This window comes from Pelmatolapia mariae, linkage group LG1 (assembly GCF_036321145.2).
Source record: "Pelmatolapia mariae isolate MD_Pm_ZW linkage group LG1, Pm_UMD_F_2, whole genome shotgun sequence".
In the NCBI taxonomy this organism is placed as follows: Eukaryota; Metazoa; Chordata; class Actinopteri; order Cichliformes; family Cichlidae; genus Pelmatolapia; species Pelmatolapia mariae.
Window position 1 is genome coordinate 37648820 of NC_086227.1, and position 21389 is coordinate 37670208.

At 38.9% G+C, this 21389-nt stretch overlaps 1 protein-coding gene across 1 annotated transcript in view; it reads left to right on the forward strand.

Annotated features, from left to right (window-relative positions):
- The window catches only part of LOC134631753 (neural-cadherin-like), a 307958-nt gene that overhangs the window by 153734 nt on the left and 132835 nt on the right, over positions 1 to 21389 (forward strand). The window contains exons 17-23 of the mRNA XM_063480307.1: positions 10204 to 10324; positions 10405 to 10567; positions 12289 to 12957; positions 14653 to 14844; positions 16154 to 16597; positions 16740 to 17070; positions 18645 to 18738. Coding sequence (XP_063336377.1) covers positions 10204 to 10324; positions 10405 to 10567; positions 12289 to 12957; positions 14653 to 14844; positions 16154 to 16597; positions 16740 to 17070; positions 18645 to 18738 — 2014 coding nt within the window. The remainder of the gene's footprint in view (positions 1 to 10203; positions 10325 to 10404; positions 10568 to 12288; positions 12958 to 14652; positions 14845 to 16153; positions 16598 to 16739; positions 17071 to 18644; positions 18739 to 21389) is intronic.

Sequence of the window (21389 nt, forward strand, 5' to 3'; positions counted from 1 at the left end):
CAAGCTTCAGCTGTCGGCCAGGTGGCCTAACATTTGACTCTAGAATACTTTGGTATACAGATGAGTTCATGCTCAACTCAATGACTGCAAGGTGCCCAGGTCTCTGGCTGCAACACAAACCCAAATCATCACCCCTCGACCTCTGTTCTTGATGTTCTTGTTGGTATGAGATGTTTATGCTGATATGCTGTGACTGCAAACATGGTACTGTGCATTATGTGTACTTTGGCATGCAGACCGGAACGGGCAACGATCGAATCCAACAACCTTCCCTTTAGTAGATAACTTGCTCTGCTTCCCAAACTACAGCTGCCCCAATATGATAGGTTTGTGCTGTTCCTCTGAAGTTGTATTTACCTAATTTTCAGACCTGCTAAGAAGTAGATTGTTTTATTATGTCCTGAAGAACAGAGAGAATTGTGTATAATAGGTCCTCATTAGAGTAATAAATGCAGTTTTTGCAACCAACATGAATTTCAGCCAACACAGGACAATTGTATTGATTCTGAGTCGTATTTATTTCCATATGATGAGATCAACATTGACTTTTCTTTTGTGTCCATATGTAGGGTTTCAGTTCTTTACACGTTATTTAATTCAGTTTTTAAAAATGTATTAATAAGTGACTAAACTTAGTAAATACATTGGAAACATGGATATAACATAACCAACAAGGCAATAAAAGCAAGCTGGCTGACTTGCTACAGTGTGACCGGTTAAACCAAGAAGAGCATAGTACTTTTAAAAATCACCTCTCATGTAACTTGCATAAAGCCCTATTTTATAACTCAGTGTATTCAGTTTTGAGATCTCTTTTCTGTAATAAAACTTTAAAACCGGATTTACAAATATGCCCCTGTTCATGTTACTTTTAAACAAAAAAAAGTTATTTTGGACTTTTTGAAAGGTAGAAAAATATCATCCATCTGAGAAAAAGAAATAGAAACACAGATGCTAGAAGCTCTTTATAGCTTGTAGCAACTATATAATAAATTTAACTTTCTTCCTTTTTAAGATCTATTGAATGACAAAGAAGATTCAAAAAATTAAAAAGGAAACCTTCAAAAAATAATATAGCAAGAGGTGTTTATGAATATAATATATAAACTTACCTGAATGTGCGTCTGGTTTCATTTGGCTTGGAATTTGCATAGATTTTTTTTCTAGTGTTATTCATCAAAGAGCTTTACACGTACAAGCCACACCCACACATTGACTCACATTTCCTGCAGTTTTATTTGTGTTAGTCTGATCACTGCTCATTTGTCAGCAAGCTTCCAGCAATCTGCCACTGTTGACTCAAACAGGAAACACAACTGCTGCAAAAGAACTTGCATGCAGTGATTTTTTTTTTCACCGCAATCCAGATGTTGTAGCCAGTCTTCTGCCTTAACTGTCGTTTATAATTGCACCTGTAATTCAAATTGAATTCATAAAATGTTTCTGCCTACAATAACAGGCCCCACTTTTCACTTCTAGGCTTTTTTAAAAAAAATTGTGCACATCTGGAACATATTACGTGCCAGTTAGGGATCGCCCAGGAATCGGAAGCAGTGCCTGTGTTACAGACAAGAGAGGAAAATTAACTGTCAGGGCTGCATTAAAAAGGGGGGCCGACTCTTTGGGCTTCCATCATGATTCAGACCACTTCAGTTTCACTCAGCATAGAAATGGTGTTCGTGTATTTACCAGTGGTAGTGGTTTTGCCGATAAAAAGTCCAGTGAATTAAACCTGTAAGCAAGTCGCTCACAATCCTTTTTAAAAACCAGAGCTATTCACTATTTAGATTTATTTATCATTAAATCATTTTTCTTTTCCAAAATGGTAAAAATAAGCCTTAGAGAAATAATTTTAAATTTCTGCTCATCAGTGCTTGCCTTAATGCCCGTACTATAGGCGCGCATGCACGCACGTGCGCACACACACACACACACACTCACACACACACACACACACACACACACAGAGCAACAGACTGCTGGAGTTCAGAATAAAGTTACCACCAACAGGGAGCTGTAATGTGTGTGCATGCTTGATTTTTCTTTTTTCCTTGCGAGGAGTGCAGAATGTTAAGTTAATGAAGGAGGAAAAGAAGGAGATTGGTGAAGTGATTTCTACACTGCTGCCAGTAATGAGGACAGAGCGATGCCTGTTCATATCACACAGCTAATATATAGTAGTTAGCCACAGTCATTAACAGTCCATGTAAAATAATTGCTGAAACCACTAGAGACAAGTGCAGTTTGAAGATGTAAAATGTTTGCATAGTTTCAAATGGCAATTTTGAACCTCTAGCACAGACTCTAGTTAATGACTCCTTTGATTGTCTTACATCCTTAAGAATGTTTCATTTGACTAAATAGCAAATCAAAAAGAAATAATAACTACAAAAGTTCTTAGTGACACAAGCCCACTGGCAGTAGTACCCCCTTTTCTCACTCCACTGCAAGAACTTGAAACATCATAATCCCTAAACTGTTTTTAGGGCCTCTTTTAGTAATTGCAGTTTTTTTAGGTACTTTCCCAGACTAAGAGAAAGTAATATAGTGTACGATGGCTGGTCAAATACTTGACTGCAGCAGCAGCAACTTCCATTAAATAAAGTGTTAAACTTTACTGAAACACTGGCCATGTTAACAAGAGCACTTACCATTCTTGGGGAAATGAAGAGGAGGAGGAAACAGGATTACAGAAAAAAATAAAGGTGAACGACAAAAGGTGGCGTTTCATTACCAGCTGCAGAGTTTCTGTTTGCAGTGCAAAAGCAACGAAAACCAAAAGGTGTAGTTTACGGAGAACCTCCCCAGCAGGTACTTACCCCCAACACTAGTTTCACCAAAGTTGATGTTTTTCTCTCTCCATGAAAGCTGAGTGCTGTTTACCTGGTGACTCGTGTCGCTGAATGTTCAATACAGCATAATTGAATATTTACTTTGATACTATTTTGTCTACATTACAATGACTTGAAAAGTTTGTTAGATCAAATATCAATTTAAAAAATCTCAAAACAAATCACAAAATGGAAATGCATCTTTAAATTTGACTTTATGTTTTGATTATTGTATTTGTCTAGCATAAGATTACATAACAAAAAAATAAAAATTAGAAGTAGTTATGGTAGTCTATGGTATCAGACAGTGAAAAACTGTAAAAAGGCATTCATTTGAACTGCCAATCGGTCAAAAGTCAAAGTCAGCTTTATTGTCAGAGACCATATGTACATTCATACACAGGAATTTGAAATTGCAATGCTCCCATGGCCCTCAGTGTACACTAAAACAATAAAAAGATAAAAATAAATAGGAGTCTTATGTACAACACAATGAGAAGCTACTACGTTAAAGAGTTGAACATGATCATTTCTACATCATCTTCTTTGTTTTTACTTCCTTAATTAACAAATTAAGTGAATGAATTATAATAAGATGATAACATTTTGAGTAATTTAATGTTTAAGTGACCGTGAACACTTTGCTTTCAATTGCAGGGTTACTTATACCATAAATGGTTAAGTTTAAACAGGACTGCTTAACATAACTTGTATTATTATATATGCAACTAAAATGATTTTAACAAACATATGTACTGCACTTTTAATCTGCTGTGGAAAATTGTATGAAAATGAAATAATGTTTTTAACAGCGACATATTATTTTTGTTGAATTCTGAATACGTCGGCGTTCCAATTTTAAGTCTAAAATCTTTTTGTTCTTATTTCCAAAATTCTTTCTCTACCTCATTTAATCTATGCAAAGCATTTTTAATAAAATCTATTAGAAGCTGATCAACAAACGTTCCCCTAAATGCAATTATGGATAAAGCCAAGGTCTGCGTCTCAATCGCTGTTGCATCTACCACCCTAATGTTAATATGAAAGGGAAAGGAGAACCCTCTGAAGACGAGATGGGATTCACAGCTTATTAATGAGATGAAAGTCAAGGAAGAGGAGAGGAGAATGCTCTAATCCAGATCGTTTTGTACCGTCTGTCTGTTTTCATTTTAAATGAGACATTAGGGGATATACGCAATTGCATCCTTTCGGTTCACTCGCATTCTCTGTTTTTTTTAGTTTGTCTGAATCTCTTAAGTATTTAGAAAACCGCTGAGACCTAAAGGGGAAAAAAACACAGCAGAGGGAGTGATACAGCGGTTAAAACAAACAAACAAATGGAGAGAAAATTAATCTTTTTCCCAGCTGTGCCAATTTTAAAACTCTCATCTCCCTAGGTGCTGTATTCACTTAAACTGTAATATACAGACAACAAAACACAAATCGAGGAGAGACAGACGCACAAATCTGTGACTCCAGAGAATGTTTTCTGGACTTATCTTAACCTTAACTGCTTATTCTCTGATCCAAGCCTAAACCTTAAAACACATATTAACCTTGATTTAATAATTTAAATGAGATGGATTTGTTTTTGTCCCCTATTAGGAAGAAACGTATTCATAATTTAACCTAGTAAAATGATTTACACCCCCACAAGGTGAGAAATACTTGGAGCACACAAAAAAAAAACACAAAGATGAGTGTGAGGCCATTTTACCTGATTTGAATCCAATAGAACACCATTTGGGCAATTTGGAGAATTCCCTTATGAAGAAAGTAAAAGAGCATCAGAGAGAAAAAAAAAATGCCTCTAAGGAACAGCAAAACATCTCTCCATAAATCAGTGAAACACCTGAAAACACAAGTAAAAAATGGAACATCCACAAAGAGGACTGAGATATTTCACCGCAAATAAAGATATAAAGCAATTTCTTTTGTATCTTATATTCAAAGCAACATGGGACAGATCATGTAGATCATATTGTGCAAGATTCTGTGTAGTATCCACATAAGATTATCAGCGGCGTGGTAAACAACCAAAGAAAGTCAAAAACACTTAGTGGCAACTGGTGAAATAACCCCTTGTACACTTTTCTTAACTTAAAAGCAAGCAGTGAGAGAGAAGGGTATGGCTGATAGACATATGACAAGATGGTCATTACATTAGAGGGTTACCAAGGCAACCCGAGCCTGAGACATCTGCTAACAACAACCTATCAGCTACAAAGTGATGTGCGATGGGCAAAATGCTGCCTGTATAGACATCCCTTTGGTTAAAACTCTAGTTAAGGCCCTCCTGTGTTACATAGTTCTACATGTGGAATACTCCCTGGTTTCCTGAATTTTGAGATGTTTTTAAGTAAGTTTCTATAATTATCAATTTAACAATGTAAAGCTTTTTGCAGGCTGTCAGGACAGACACTGTGTGTGTGTGTGTGTGTGTGTGTGTGTGTGTGTGTGTGTGTGTGTGTGTGTGTGTGTGTGTGTGTGTACGGGTTCGTACTATCCTGGTGGGGACCAAAATCTGACTTTTACTATTCTGGTGGGGACTTTCTGCACCGTGGGGACCAAAATCCAGGTCCCCTCGGGGTTGAAAGCAATTTTCACACTCAAAATGCGGTTTTACTGTCAGGGTTACAATTAGGTTATGGTTAGGTTTAGGGTAAGGGTTAGGGTTAGGCATTCATTTTTAATGGTTAGGGTTAGGGTAAGGGGCTAGGGAAAGCATTATGTCAATGGGATGTCCCCACGAGGATAGCAAACCAGACATGTGTGTGTGTGTGTGTGTGTGTGTTTGTTTGTTTGTTTTTTGTGTGGTCCAGATACTGTGATTGTCATAGAGACCTAAATCTGTTTACAAGATTTCATCATGGGAATGTTTCTTCCTCATGAGGGGGAACTCTTTAGAAACCCTCATGTGATACTAGCAGTGTGTTATGAATTATCATCATGCCCTTATCTTGCTGGTTTCTGAAGACTAGAAATTAATCCTGTTACACAATATTCTGGGACACACACACAGCGATCCACTATTTTGTATTCATGAAATGCAACCTAGTAATGCCACAACCTCTGTGCATTGCTATCTGGACTTTGCAGTCAGCAGGTTCTCCTGGCCAGGTTTAGCCCAAAATCTGGACCCCAACACAACAAATGTATCTTGGTGTAATCCAGTGGTTCTCAAACTTTTTACATTGTTCCCCACATGGCAGGAAGAAATATTTTCACGCCCCATCTAAACAAAACAATGACAGAAAAGCCTAGCTGCAACTTTATTTAGATAATAACCTCATTCACAATCAATCCTTCAGTACTTTTTGTTTTAAACAAACAACTTTCCTTTCAGACAACTATTTGTAACTTTTGTCACTAGACTGCTTCATTAGACTACACCATTTCTTCAAAAAAGCAATGCATTAAATAGAATGTGAACATTGCCAAACATGGAAAATAAAGTTCAGTCTTAGTCTTGTTAAAAAAAGGAAAAAAGACTTCCAGAAACTTGTGAACAGAGATTAAAAATATATAATTTAGTGAGGGTTTAATACTAATCACTCTTAGTGGCTGCAGTGAGCCTGTTTTTAACAGCAGAGCTGTGGTGGGGCGTGGTCTGCGGCGCGGAAGCGGGGGAGGTGGATGCACCTGAGCAGCGTCCCCAATAACGCCTCGCCGGCGTGCCAAAGTAGGTATCCCAGTCAAAATTTGTTTCCTTTGCGTCAGGAGCATTCACTGGGCAGGGAGAGCGGATCCAGCTGACTCTGCCTCCGTTACAACATACTAGACAGGGGAGTAATAAACCGTTTTGGTGAAAACTAAGTGTTGTTACATTACCGTTCAGTTTGTGGGTTACAACAGAAAATGGTACATTGATTGTTCTCACGTATTATCAGACGGGATTGTTTCAATAAACCAAGGACATTTTGACTGATAATTATTTGTATTCTTCTGTAACTGTACAGAGCTAAAACCTCCAAAATTTCAGGAATAGTTAGTAATTATCAGAGGTGTTTGTGAACTAAAAATCAAGAATGTGGGATACTGTTTGTCCGTGATTTGGACAGCCCAGTGCATGCTCCCGACGAAGGGGAAACAAATTCGGATACCTACTTTGGCACGATGCCGGACCACAGATTCGCACCTTTCAGTACACTCTTTATTGCGGCTATCTGTTGCAGCAGATCCGCATATTATTAAAGTAACTGACGCGAATGTCTTTATTCCGCCGTAAAAGTGATTCTGATGTTAAACATTAGTTCCGCATGACTTTTCTGCCAGGTGATTTGCGCCCCACCTGAAGTATTATATCAAAGCACTAGCGAGGGTTTATTTCTCGGACTATTAAGATATTACGCAGTGTCATTTAAACTCTGAAAGCTGCCAGAAACATTCATGTTAGGTCAATGTTTGATTCTACATTGACAGTGAATGTAAGATAAAGTTTATAGATTAGAGCGTGACTGAATGTGGGTTGTGCTCTGAATTGTACATGTTTGTGGTCAATAGGAACTCTTATTTGCACTCATTGACCTGGTAAGTCTGAAGTTCCTGTTTTATGTATTGTTTTTTTAAATGACTGAACAAGTAGCAGACTGCCCATAATGTTATTTATTTGGAGGAAATCACTTTTGATTAGTAGTACTAAAGCTCTTTCCGAACCTCGTGATTGCTGCCGCAAATATTTTGCTCAGATTGTGGCAGTTCTTTCCAGTGTGGAAACATAATGTAGATCCATGGGGTTAAAACTGAGAAAATTCTGAAGTTCAGAGGTAATTTTTACAATGCAGATTTGTAGGGTTTCTGTCTATACAGGTTTTCTAATTATTGTCTCAGTGGTCATGTGTGTACGACCTGTGAGCACAGTTATAACTCTGTTTAAAAGAGACACAAAAAAGTACTTTACATATTGATAAATGGCATTTTATGTGATCTTGAACTGGGTGCACTCACTTTTGTTGTATTTTGCTACCTTTATATAAATTCCCACATGCGTCTTTGTTAATATAAACACCACTGTCTGAATTCTGATCACATTCCTCTGACAATAAGGTTACTTTGACTTCAGTAAGTCTGCTAACGGTGAAAGGCGTTAGATGACTTGCGTAGGTTTTATTCTTGGCTGCACAATAGGTGTTCTTTAGGACACAACTTTTCCGAAACCATCGGTATCATGGAAATCATTCGTCTTCAGTTGAAAAGAGAGCTTAGTGTCATTTCCTTGAGAGTTATGATATTAAAAATATCCACAATTTGGCATTTATACAAAACCACTAAACATCTTTCAGTGCAATGTCACTTAACTCAGCACTAGGGATGGGTATCGTTTAGGTTTTATCCGATACCGGTGCCAAACCGGTACTTTTGAAACGGTGCCGGTGCTTAAACGGTGCTCGAACCGGTGCTTAAAGAATGGAGAACACAAAATTGGTCCAAAAACCTCTCATGTTCAGCTGTTTTTTGTAAAAAGATAACAATGTTAGCCTTTTCTGCAGCTATAGGGCATATATGGTATCACTCTTGGCTGGAAGCGGTGCTTAAACAATGGAAAAAACACAAAATTGGTCCAAAAACCTCTCATGTTTAACTGTTTTCCACTTTTTCTTTGGTCATTTTAGCCTTTTTGGCCAGGGTGAAGGGAGTATCTGCCATCAAACAAGAAGACAGCCGCATGTAACTACGACGGTGTTTGCTAGTTCACCTTACATGCATTAATGTAATAACGTGGTTAGCCTACTCAACGTAAATTACACACGAACAACATTAAGCTACTCACGCAGAGAAGAACGGCTGCTGCTGCCATCATCATCCTCATCATTTCTGCTACACTGGCAGGGCTAGGGGCCAGGACTCTACTCTTCGGGTTTTTGGGGGATGTTGCTAACTCCGGGTCCGATAACAGGCACCACACCCGCAGTAGATGTGCTCGGTGTGAGGTCTCACAGCAAGCTATCAAACACGGCGCATTTCTCGGCTTTAAAAAAAACCGCTATGCGTCGCCAGGTGTTTCATCAGATTCGAGGTGTTACCTCCTTTGCACAGCATCACAGTATCAGCTTAAAGCACTTGTTGCAGGCTGCTGAGTTTGCATCTTTTGCTGTGAAGTACAGCCAGACTTTTGACCGCTTGGCCTTGGGCATTTTTAATCTGTAGCTCTGCTCTAAAAGAACGTACGTACCTGGGCCCGCCTACTATCCTCGGAAACGTAAAATGATTGGCTAGAATTGGCTCAGGAAAAAAAAAAAGCACCGAAATAAAGCACCGAAATGTGCGCTGCTTTTCGGTCTGGTTACTACCGTTTATGTCAGAACCGGTGCCATCATGGACACCGGTACCCATCCCTACTCAGCACCCAAGGCCTAACACTTACTTTGAATGCCTTTTGTTGTCTTGTGCAGTTTGTTCCCATCCACGCTCACAAGCAATACACACTACTTCTACCAAAGACTGCGCCCGACATAGAAAGTTAATAGATAACATTAACAACAACAATTAGGAGATGGATTGTCTTTATTGGTATTTTTTGCAGTTTTCTGGCTTTGGAACAAAGTTAACGCCCTTAAAAGTAATTTAAATCCCACTGTTGTCAGATTTAATAGCTTAAAAGGCTGGATTGCTATAATCTTCTGATTGATAATTGATGTTTTGTGATCAAATATTTGGGATCCATTAAAACCAGGAATAATTGGTAGTACATTTGCATGCTACACTTTTTAATTCTTTTTAGTGAACAAGTGTATTTTTTAAATATCCCATAAAGAAGAACAAGTATTTGATTTAAGTCTTCAGTATGAAGAATAAACAGTATGCATAAATTTCTCTTTTTAAAAATGGGTGAATTTCTTTGTAGTTTGGAAGGATTGGTAGAAATAATTGGCACATATCTATTTGTATTGTTGGTAAAGGTCATAATTTATTTTGTGATCAAATTGTTAGAATCGGTAACCGTAAAGCCTTTTTCTTTTCTGTGAATGGCTCTAAAATATCTGATTTTGACTTTTTAAGAGATTTCTTGTCACGTGGATGAAATTCTTATATGTTAGGCAATGGCAATCACCTCTGTAAGGACGGATGCTGGCTCCTTTTCAGATCTAAGACTTAGTATCTGAATTCTGTTCTGTCAGCTAAAGCAGGCTGCTGTCTGTCCCTGTTAACTGAGACAGATCTTGGGTCTAGCAGAAACCAGCAGTACTGAGTGAAATGGGTACTTCTAGCCCGTGGAGGATCAAGCCTTCACCAAAGCTCTTTCTTTTTACAAATACAAAAACTAAACTTCATAACTTTTCCTCTCTACAGCTCCAAATAGATTTACTTACTATACTTTGGTTCATTTCTACTGTCACTGTTAATTTGTCTTCATCCTTACACTGGTTTGCAGGTGGAAACGCTAAGCTGCGGTACCAGATCACATCAGGAAACACAGGAGGGGTGTTTGATGTGGAACCAGAGGTGGGCACTATCTTTATTGCCCAGCCTCTGGACTACGAACAGAACAAAAGGTAGGAACACACTCAGAGAAGAATCCTCCAAGCTTGCTGAACGATTGTCCATCCCTGACAAAGTTGAAACTTGTGTTCAGGTACAAGCTTCATCTTCTGGCTTCAGATGGGAAGTGGGAAGATTACACGACTGTGACAGTAAACGTGGTCAACAAGAATGACGAGGCTCCGGTGTTTACTGTTAACGAGTACTACGGCAGCGTAACAGAGGAGCTGGATGGTTCTCCAGTGTTTGTGTTGCAGGTACAGTCCAAGCTTACTCAGTCAGATGAAGTGTGTGACATTTTTGTTGTTTTTTGTGGTCCTCTTTTTAGTTACAGTATTGTTTCTTTATCTATATATGACTATTAAGAGAAGGAATAACTATATTCTACACAAATATGTTCACTGATGCATTGCTGCTGAGTTTTGTCAGTTTATTTATTTGCCACTTTGAGCTACAAACATAAACATAAATAGCACTACAGGCCAACAGAGAAGACGGTATTTGAGTTTGAGGTGAACTCTCCCTTAAACCTCTCACGCTTCTCAAAAAAAGAGTAGAGGCTATGCAGCAAATTATGTCACAAAGGTTGTTTAAACAATGCTGTGTTGGTACTAAGGGACCCAAGATAATATTCCCCACAACATCACAGCACCACTACCAGCCTGAGCCACTGATACAAGACAGGATGGATCCATGCTTTCATGTTGTTTACACTAGATTTTGACACTACCATGTGAAAACTGACTCATCGAATCAGGCTATAGCTTTTCAGGTTTCTGTTGTCCAATTCTGGTGAGCCTCAGTTTCCTGTTCTTAGCTGACAGGAGTGGCTCCCAGTGTAGTCTTCTGCTGCTGTTGACCAATCAGAGATGCACTTCTATATCTTGGTTGATAAAATTAGTTATTGCGAGTTGCTGTTACCTTCCTGTAAGCTCATATCTATCTAGTCAATTTGCTTTGACCTCTGGCTGCTCTAAACTAAGTTTTCTTTATTTCTTTATTTATTGTTTGTGGATCTGCATGATATCACAGAGAGAATATATCCTCATACAATCTTTGATTGTTAGCACCGAAGCCCCACCAACCATGTCAATCAGTAGAAAGTTGGCTTAAAGATAGGCACAGGGTGAACTTAAGGGGGTGCGCAGCTATGTAATAAGTGAGGATTATTTTAAACTATGAATTATACAGAGTTACTCTGGTATAGCCCAAGCGTAAAAATATGCAGCTGTTACTGATCATAACAGGTTCTCTTCAAAGAACCAACCGGAGACATTTTTTAACCAGCTCCTGTAGCTAATATTAAGCAGTATTTTTAATTTAATAACATTTAACAGCTGCCAGAAGAAAAACAGAATTTTATTTTCTACCGCTTTCTGGTCCTCGGAGGAGTAAGATGTCTAAATAGAAAGTCTTAGGTAGACCACAACAGTAACACAGGTAAATCTGATGTCATTTCCCTTTTACAAACCCACGTAAAACTCAAACTGTTTCTTTTGTTTAATTGCATATTTGTTGATTATGTAGAAGTAGGTATTTGAGTTTTGTTGACTATGTGAGTTATTAAATTGTACATGTGTACACATCAAGTTTGGGTTTCACAAATGTCTCTAATATTTGACGCAGTTTGTTAGAGTGAATTTAATACTCCTCTGTAGAAGCACACATACATTTTTGCTCTCAGTCATTCTGCAATTACTGTGTTAAGTTAAAGCAACTTTGGCCTGACCTGATATTACTGCTGCTAATGTGTTGAAGATGAGCAAAAGGTGCAGACAGAAGAGGGGGAGGAAAGGTGAGGCTTGGGGTTAAAAAGATGGCCCTTTGCCAGATTTAAATACCAGAGAGTACAAAACTGCACAGGGCACTTATGGAGTGCTGTGAGTCATGATATCACAACCAAGTCAGCAACAGTGTAAAAGCTCCGTGATTGTAAGATTATTGCCTCGCCTGATTCACTGTGCCTTTCACATTGTAGGTAACGGCAACTGACCCAGATAAGGACGCTGACCAGGAGGCCCTGCGTTACTCTCTCCACGGCCAAGGTGCAGACAGTGAATTCATAATTGATGAGGTCACAGGGAAGATCTATGCCCAGCGGACGCTTGACCGCGAGGAGCGCGCTGTCTGGCGTTTCGTTGTCCTGGCCACAGATGAGGGCGGCGAAGGTCTGACAGGTTTCACAGATGTCATCATCAATGTATGGGACATAAATGACAACGCGCCCATCTTCACTTGCGCTCCCAGCTGTCACGGAGAAGTAGCAGAGAACTCAGCAGCAGGGACATCGGTGATGGAAATGACGGCGACCGACCTGGATGACTCAGCTGTGGGGCAGAACGCTGTGCTCTCTTACAGGATTGTGGGTAGTTTAGATGCCACTAATGCTGAGTTGGGCGGAGTCCCCACCTTCTCAGAAATGTTTACCATCAATCCCACCACAGGCACCATCACTGTAGGCATAGGTGGGCTAGACCGGGAACAAGTTGAGTCCTACCTCCTGGTGGTGGAAGCCAGGGATGGGGGAGGGATGGCAGGAACGGGAACTGCTACTATTCTGATCAAAGATGTGAACGACCACGCTCCAAGATTCACTGATCACTCCTGCCTGGCAAGGATTTCTGAGAACGCAGAGCCCAATGCAGAGGTGGGTGGCTGGTGTTGCTATCACAAAAACAGTACTCCTTAAGACAGCTCACTATTCTTTTTCTTATTGGTGGAGTTGTTGCAAAGCAGCATTACCAGTATATGCTATCAGTTATTTTTCTTCACTTGGCCGGCTAACTAGTCTCACACCGTTTGTCATAGATAGACCAGTCATACCTCAGAACAGCTGTCTTGATTGTGTTCTGTATGCTTCAACTCCAATGCTTCAAGAATAGAGAACCGGCTATCTCTTACTTCTTTCGTGTTGGCTTAGTGTCAGAGTTACCACTCGCTCACCACTCTCTTGTATGTTGAAGGACCTGAGTTAAAGTACAACATGAGGCATTTTTCATAATGACTTTTTTTGTCTTTATTGTGTTTTACACACTAACACGTTTTTCAGAAATCATTTTTTCTCTCTTTTAATTTCAGACAGAAAACTAAACATTTTCCTGTGCAGAAAATTATTGCAGCTTTAATACAGCAAGATAAATGTCCCCGGCAGTGAGGGTGACTACACTTTGAATGCAAAAACATGTATGACAAAAATTATTACAACCACTCAGTTTATGAGTGTGTTTCAGAGCCAACCCCCTTCAACTTTGTTTGGCAGGTTCTATACTTTTATACTTTTTGGCCACACCAGGGCCAAGCTGCACATCGAGTCCAACAGCAGCAACAATCCCAACAATTCCTATTGTTGGAATAGTTGCTGGTACAATTCCTGGTACAATTCCTATATTTAACATTTAGCTTTATGTCAGTCTGCAACAAAATCATCCCAGATCTTTTAGTGTTGCCTTTTTTGGGTGACACTAAAAGATCTGAAACAATAAAGCCAAAGGCATCAACAAGCACAGAACTACAACATTGTGGTAATTTGTTTCTTAGTGTGTTTGAAAAACACAAAATAAATAACAAGAAAACATGCAATATGGTGCCACTGTGACCAGATATAATTATTTTTGGAATCAAACTTGCTGAATGGGTCGTGCATTATGAAAATGATTGGATTCTGGTATCTTCACAAATCTTGAAATTGAATTCACATTAAAACTTAACATCTAATATTCACCTGACAACCCTGCAGGTTTCATTCATGTTTCTTACAGAAGATTATTTGACCAGCCATGACTTAGATTAAACTTTTAATCAGACCTCAAAATGCATAGGTTCAGAGGTGAGTTCTTTGTTTTCCTAAGTGGGATTAGTTTGCAGTAAGGTTGTCTTAGAAAAGCAAGAAACTTTTGATCACCAGTTTTACATGAGAGATAGATGCTCAGAGGAGGGAACTGCTATTCCATTGTTAAATGGGCCTTTATATCAACGTTGTCAGTACATTTCAGTTTTATACTGCACTGCATCATGGGAAGTCCTCTGTGGGGATGGGGCAGGGATATTGATAATCCAATTCTTTACAAATTAACACAGTCGGGAGTTATTTTGCTAGCTTTCCTTTCTTTGACTGCAGCAGTTGCTTTTAGATTGTGTCATATTTAAAATGATGGATAATTTGCTCTTGTCAGAAATATGCAGAGACAGTCGTGTCCATGTTTATTGTAACTACATTCAGAAAACCTGGGTTATCTTTATTGTTCGGAGATTTAGCACTTTGCTTTTTATTTTTTTATTGTCAAAAATGTAAATAGCCAGTTCCCTTAACACAATATAATTGCTGGTTGTAACTTGTTCTAAGGTCTTGGATCTTGCAGCAGAGGACAGGGACATTGGTGAAAACGCCCAGCTGACCTTTAGTGTTGTGTCTGGAGACCAAGAGCAAAAGTTCTATATGGTCAGTCACAAGCAGGAGCAGCGCGGCACTTTGCGGCTTAAGAAACGTCTGGACTACGAACGGCACAGCGAGCAGAGGTTCAATCTGACACTGAAGGTATGTGGAAGGCATTTCAGTTACAAAGGCTTTCACTATTGAAAATGACTTTGATTCAGATTTCTCTCTAATTCATTGGATTCCTTTTCATAATAGTCATGTGAACCTTCAGCTGACAGTATGAAACATGTGAATGGAATATGGAAAATTACACTGAATTTAAGGTTTTAAAAATAAATTGATTTTTAATCGGCATTTAAAGTTGGGCTGCATTCACATGTAGAACAATCCTGGAAAGTTTTGAGCATTGTCAAAACTGATGGGAGGAAAGGCTTTTAGAATTTTTGTAAGCAATGATCATAAATCTCTTAAACCAACCTGTCAGCCCTTCCATCAACAGCTAACGTAAAGAGTTGTGAAGGTGAAGACAATAGCATAAAGGCAGTCTGACAGTGTCAGTGTCATATGTCAGTTACAGATAAGAATAAGAAAAGTCCCCCAGGCAAGTTTTTATACTGGTAGAACTGACAGAAAGTTGCTAGAAAGTAACCTCGAATTCTAAAAGGATATAAATGGATATAAGTGTTGCACACCCAGAGGAACCCTCTATCTGCTTTAGATTTTATAATTGATGATTTAAAAAATTTACCAATGCTTTCGAACTGGCCATTTTGAAGACAACTTTATGCTGCTCTTCCTTTATGATATGAGCCAATCCAAACACTTCCTCTTACATATAGTAGTCTTAATTCTTTTCTTTGATTCTTAGAAGTTACAAGTTACAAGAATACAACCAAGTTACACTGGTTGTCTCACATTTTTACTGTTAACATTGCGGTTTTTGTGTGTTTTCTTGGATATTTGCAGTCAAGCTTCTCACAGAAACTACTGCAACATGCTAATGTATTTTTTTAACTTTCCCAATGGTAAATAATTGGCTTCATACTCTGATTTAATATTTTTCTTTTTATGCCTCCTTAACCTCTTAAAATTAAATTAAAATTAAACTCTACTCTTGTTTCGTTACCTCGTTAAGGGCAACAACATTTTTGTTGTCCTCCACAAACAATCCATAAGCCACATCCCAGTAACAACTTTGTCAAGGTGATGCAAAAATTTTGTGGCATGACACTTCTTCTCAGCAAATTTCAGGAGTGTAAAAAAATTAATGTATTTATTTGCTTTTGTCTGATTATTTTAGGTAAGCTGTTGGCTCTGGAAACTTGGAAATCTGCTCGGGAAAATAATTGCAATAACAATAACTGTTTAGTGCACTGTGAAATTATTTTGGCTCTAATTACAAAAAGTATCGAGTTTATGATCTTTGTTATAATGCATGTCTGTGATATTTGTGTTCTTCCTGTTTTAGGTTGAAGACCTGGACTTCTCCAGCCTTCTGCACTGTGTGGTGGAGGTGGAGGACTATAACGATCACGCTCCTGTCTTCATTCCACACTTCATGTCACTTGCTCCACTACCTGAGGACATTGTTGTGGGAACCAGTGTGGCCCATTTGGTAGCCAGCGACTCTGATTCAGGCCAGAACCGTGACATCACCTATAGCTTGTCAGAGGACTCAGATCCTGAGGGTCTGTTCACCATTGATCAGTCCGGTCTGCTGTCAGTGGCTCGGCCTCTGGATCGGGAAAGGATACCGCAGCATCACTTAGTTGTCATTGCGACTGATCACGGTGTTCCAGCTCTGACAGGCAGCGCCACAGTTCAGCTGCCTCTGTTGGATGTGAATGATAACGGACCAGAGTTTGAAGCAGCGTACTCTCCAATAGTCTTTGAGAATGTGTCTGGACCGCAGGTAGATTTAATCCCATATAGCATACTGTACTATTATGTATAGATTTTCATAAAGACGAAACAAATGATAATGATTGAATGTGTGGTTAAAAAGTCTTCAGTGAACAAAGCTACAACCCCTCATCCTTTTTCATCTTGTTTAGGTAGTAAGGTTGAACCAAACATCGACCCTCCTTCAAGCTGTGGATCACGACTCCCCTGAGAATGGCCCTCCTTTCCGCTTTGCCGTCCCACCTGAATATCGCTACAGCAATGATTTCTACCTTCAGGACAATCTCAACGGCACAGCCACACTAACAGCTTTGAGGACATTTGACCGCGAGCGCCAAAAAGAGTTTCTCATTCCTATTATTATGAGTGACAGTGGAAGTCCAGCCAAGACGGTGACCAGCACCCTCACTGTGACCATCGGTGACCAAAATGATCATGCACACGTGGCAGGGGAGAAGAAAATTTTCATTAATAGTCACAGGGGTGAGTAGGCGGTAGTGAAAAAGTAAAACTGAATGCATAAATGTACTTGTTTTTCACCAATTAGTGTGTTTTCATAATATTTGGAAGTCATTATAATTCACATTTAAATCCAGGTAACTGCCTAGCCCAACTCTGTGCTATCAACAATCAGCTTGGGTGTCCTTGAGGCATTATGTAGAGGCAAAACCACCTTTTTCTGGCCTTCACAGATTAGCTGCACCACACCGATTGGAGGGTTTATTTGAAAATTCCCTTTTGTCTTTAGGGTGACTTTGTTTTACTTTGTCAAATTAAAAGTCTGTCTTTTTGTGAATTTAACATTATTTGACAGACGGAGGTCGGTGGGAAAGTTTTAAAATATCGCTCAACCAGCATCTACTTAATAAAACAGCCTTCATCTACTTTTTAAAGCACATTTTGAACTTTGCCCTCAAACTTTTCTCTCTCTGTAGGTGTCTCTCTTAGTGCCAGCTAATTAATTCCTAATCAGTGAGCAGTAATTAAAACACACAAACAGACACACACATTGTGTTTATTGTGTTTTTCACCTCCGCCTCAACTCTTCCTTTGTCACTACATCATCATTCCCCGCATGATCACTATTTAGTTGCCTTGACTCCCACGGTGCTGTTCTAAGGGTCACAAAGGCAAGATAGTGCTCGATTTGACACACAGTTAATTACACTTTAAATGTTTATTCTCTGTCAGCGTATTGCGTTTCTGGTCTGTCTGAACTCAGGCAGTGAATCTCAGATTTTAAGTCCCAGAAAGCGTCCATGTAGTTTTCAGATTTACACAGGCTTCACGGCACACTGCGTTGTCAGTTAGGTTGAGTTATGCATTAGAAGTACACGTGCATCCCTCGTCAGACAGTTAAGGCCTTGCTACCTCTCTGTTGATAGTTACAGTACGTCGCTTTTGTTCATATGCTTGCACTTGGATTAGCATTGCTTTATCTTCTTTTGCCATTCAGAGCTACAAATGCGCATTTCAGTGGTGTTGAACTCTTCTCAAAAGTTAAGTTTCACAAAGACAATCCAGCTAAAATTCAACATGTCAAGGTCTGCCTTTTAAATTTTGAAGGGTACCCTGTGAATAATTCCCACATGGTACAGTGTGAGGAATTGGAGGAGAAAGAGTAATGACAACAACACTTCTTTCTACTTGATTATAATCATTATGCATTCAAACAGCATTTTCTCTTTTGCATTTCTTTCTCCCAGTGTCACCTGCAATGTCACTTCTCAGTTTTGCTGAGACCTGAGCGAGTTTCTTTGGATATTTTGCTGTTTCTGCTGTTTTTCACTATGTTTGTACATTGTTGATTTTGTTTTCCTGTGTTTGAAAAGCTACTGTTTGTAGTGTTGTGATTTCAAGGCTTTTCCACTTTTTCTTTATTCTAATGAATGTAAAACACATGAAGCACACACTTAAACACATGTATATATCAATGCAAAAGCACAACTAGGAGGCCAGAGCAAAAACAGAGGGTTATACTCTAATTCTCCAACATATTTAGTGCTGCTGAATCATTCTCACGCAGACTGATTAACGGATGCATTTTCTCTTTTCAGGCCGTATGCCAACTACAGTGCTCGGAAAGGTCTACTCTCCTGACCCAGATGATTGGGACAACAAGACGTATGTCTTTGAAGGACATGTGCCAAGGTAAATTAAAACAAATTAATTCAATGGGTCAGCAGTTTCTAATCAGAAATGTGTCATAAGCTATTTTAAATGAGTGCGAATGATGGCAGGGCATCTACTCTTTCCAATAAATGTCTAACATCCTGACGTCAGTGATGCAGGAGTTTCTGTGTGCCAGATTACTTCTTTCATACCCTGAACCAAGTTACCTTTTACGGCTAATCGGCAGCACCTCCTTGTTTTTTAGTCGTTAGATTGATTTAGACATTTAAATAGTGCAAAGCACCAACTCCCAGAGCGAAATATCCATCTTTGTTTATTACCGTCCTATTTTTCTATTACTATTACCATCCTGTCCAATTTTCTTCCTCTGATTCTATTTCCTCAATGCCTCTTCTCAATTTCTCTCTCCGTTTTTGTTGTTAATGCATGTGTGTTTTCCTGCCGTCGGATGACGATGTTCTGTTTGTGCCAATACTCTGCTTGAGATTTTCACTTGCTAAAAGTGACACTGAGCCATAACGCTTCGCACTTTGACAATCTCCCACACACATGCACAGACGAGTCCCGAAGTGACACTCCAGTACCCTATGACACCTTCGTCTTCATCTTTCATGCTGTGTTGAACTCAAAATGACAAACTTTGCTACTTTTTCTCTCAAAGTCAGAGTTCAGGCTTTATGAAGGACTGGGTGCAATATAAGGTATCAGAACTTCACGACAGCTCTCATCTCTTCATGGTTCAAACCCGACTTAAGTTCAGAACAGACTGTTGTGCTTTTCTTAATACATATCATACTATAGCGCACTCACGTCTGCTTTTAGAGTTCTGTGCAAAAGTCTTATATTTTGCTTAAAATTAGACAGGCTTTCATGTAACATTGGACACTGGTTACTTTTTCACTCATTTTTAGTCCAGTCCTTGTACCTGACCACATAAAAGTGGCTCCTAACTTAAGGGATCAATTGATGTTGTGTCTACACATTACAGAAAACTAAGCAGAGGACTCGTTTTAATTGTTAGGCACTTTGTGAGTAGCAGCCTGTTGCAAAAATGCATCATTTGCTCCCATTTTCTTTGTTGTCTACAAAAAATGCCAAATGTAACACAGTTTGACAGGTATAAAAGAATATTTTTGCGGCAATAAAGTGATTCCCAAAGAGCTATAAGCTGAAAACTTCACATATCTTGGCAGTCTGTCAGTGTGTCCTTAAAAATGGGCAAAGAGTTGCAGGCCTAAAAAAAACTATCTGCAGCAGATAAACATTATCTGACAGTCATGTTGGTTATACCAAATACTGACTTTTAAGCTTGTTAGAATTGTGCAAACTCTGTTTTTGCCTTATATATGTATGTTTGCAGAATAAATCTGTTTCCCATTTTTCCTAGCAAAATGTGGAGGAGATGAGGGGTGGTTCAAGACCTCTGCAGACTACTGTGTATTTCTATTTCAGTTCACCAAACAGTATTTTCAGTGTTTGGGTGTGGAAGTTGTACTGTTTTCTACTGCGTTGTTTAGCTAAACAGTGCTGGAAAAAAAAATAAGTATCAGGTATCAGTATAAGGTAGAACAGTGTTTTCCATAAAGGAGTACAAAGATACTCTGGGGTGGGGGGTGGGGGGGTAATTTCTGCAATTGCCTGGGAGTACAGGTAGTCCTGAAAGATTTGCTCAGCTATCACAATTTATTAAAGAATTAAGCATACTTGAAAAACTTTAAACACAAAAATGACGAGTACTATATAAGCAGTAGAGAATAGCAAGAAAATACAAAAGTCTTTGTATTTTACCAAAATATATGCAGTTTGTCTAAAAAGCAATAACTAATAGGACGATGTGTTAGATAAACAAAAAAGTTGAAATCCAGTCGCTACTTTAGCATGATTTCTAAATAAAAACTCACTTTTTTGCCAAATGTATGGCCAGTGGTTAAAATGTTTTGAATTTCTAAAATTGTTGGAAATAAACAGTTGAAAAAACAAGATAATAGTTTAAATCGTTAGCCAAACAGAACAAACAGAACCAATGAAATAAGTCTTAAAGTTGTGAATAGATGATTGAAATTGAAAGCTAGGGCTGGTTAAAGTGTTTTTTCATGAAACAATACAAAGTATGCTGAATAATGCTGCCGAAGCTGTTTGTGTTATACTTTGTCGATGGTCCCGGCACACATTTTGCACAGCCGGCTACACAGAGAGACCTGTGCTATTTGTGCAGCTTGGAGGATTACTTGTTTTGATTAAATTTTATTTGTTAGTTGTGATTTTCTTTCATTTTCATGCCACATTAAGGACACCTGAAGTGGTGATGCAAGCACTAAGATATCAAACTAATTCCAGCATACAGCTGGTCTGCCTGCCAGTCCAGGGATGATTCAGTTTTGCATAGTTTGAGTTGGGTTAATGATCTCTAGGTGAGAGATGGGGTGACGTTTTATGTAATGTGTATGTAGACACAGTCATCTGGGGTAGCATTGTGCAAAATGGTAAGACACCAGAAGAAAGACAAGTGTTGGCACCAGAAACGGCCTGTAACAAAATAGTTCACATAAGGGTCAATAAAATCAGGTTTCAGCAAATTCAGATGTACTAAATGAGGAACCACTGATAGTTAAACCAGTTAAATTGTCTTTCAGTGATGTCAATCCTGGAATTAAGTGCTAGACCTAAGA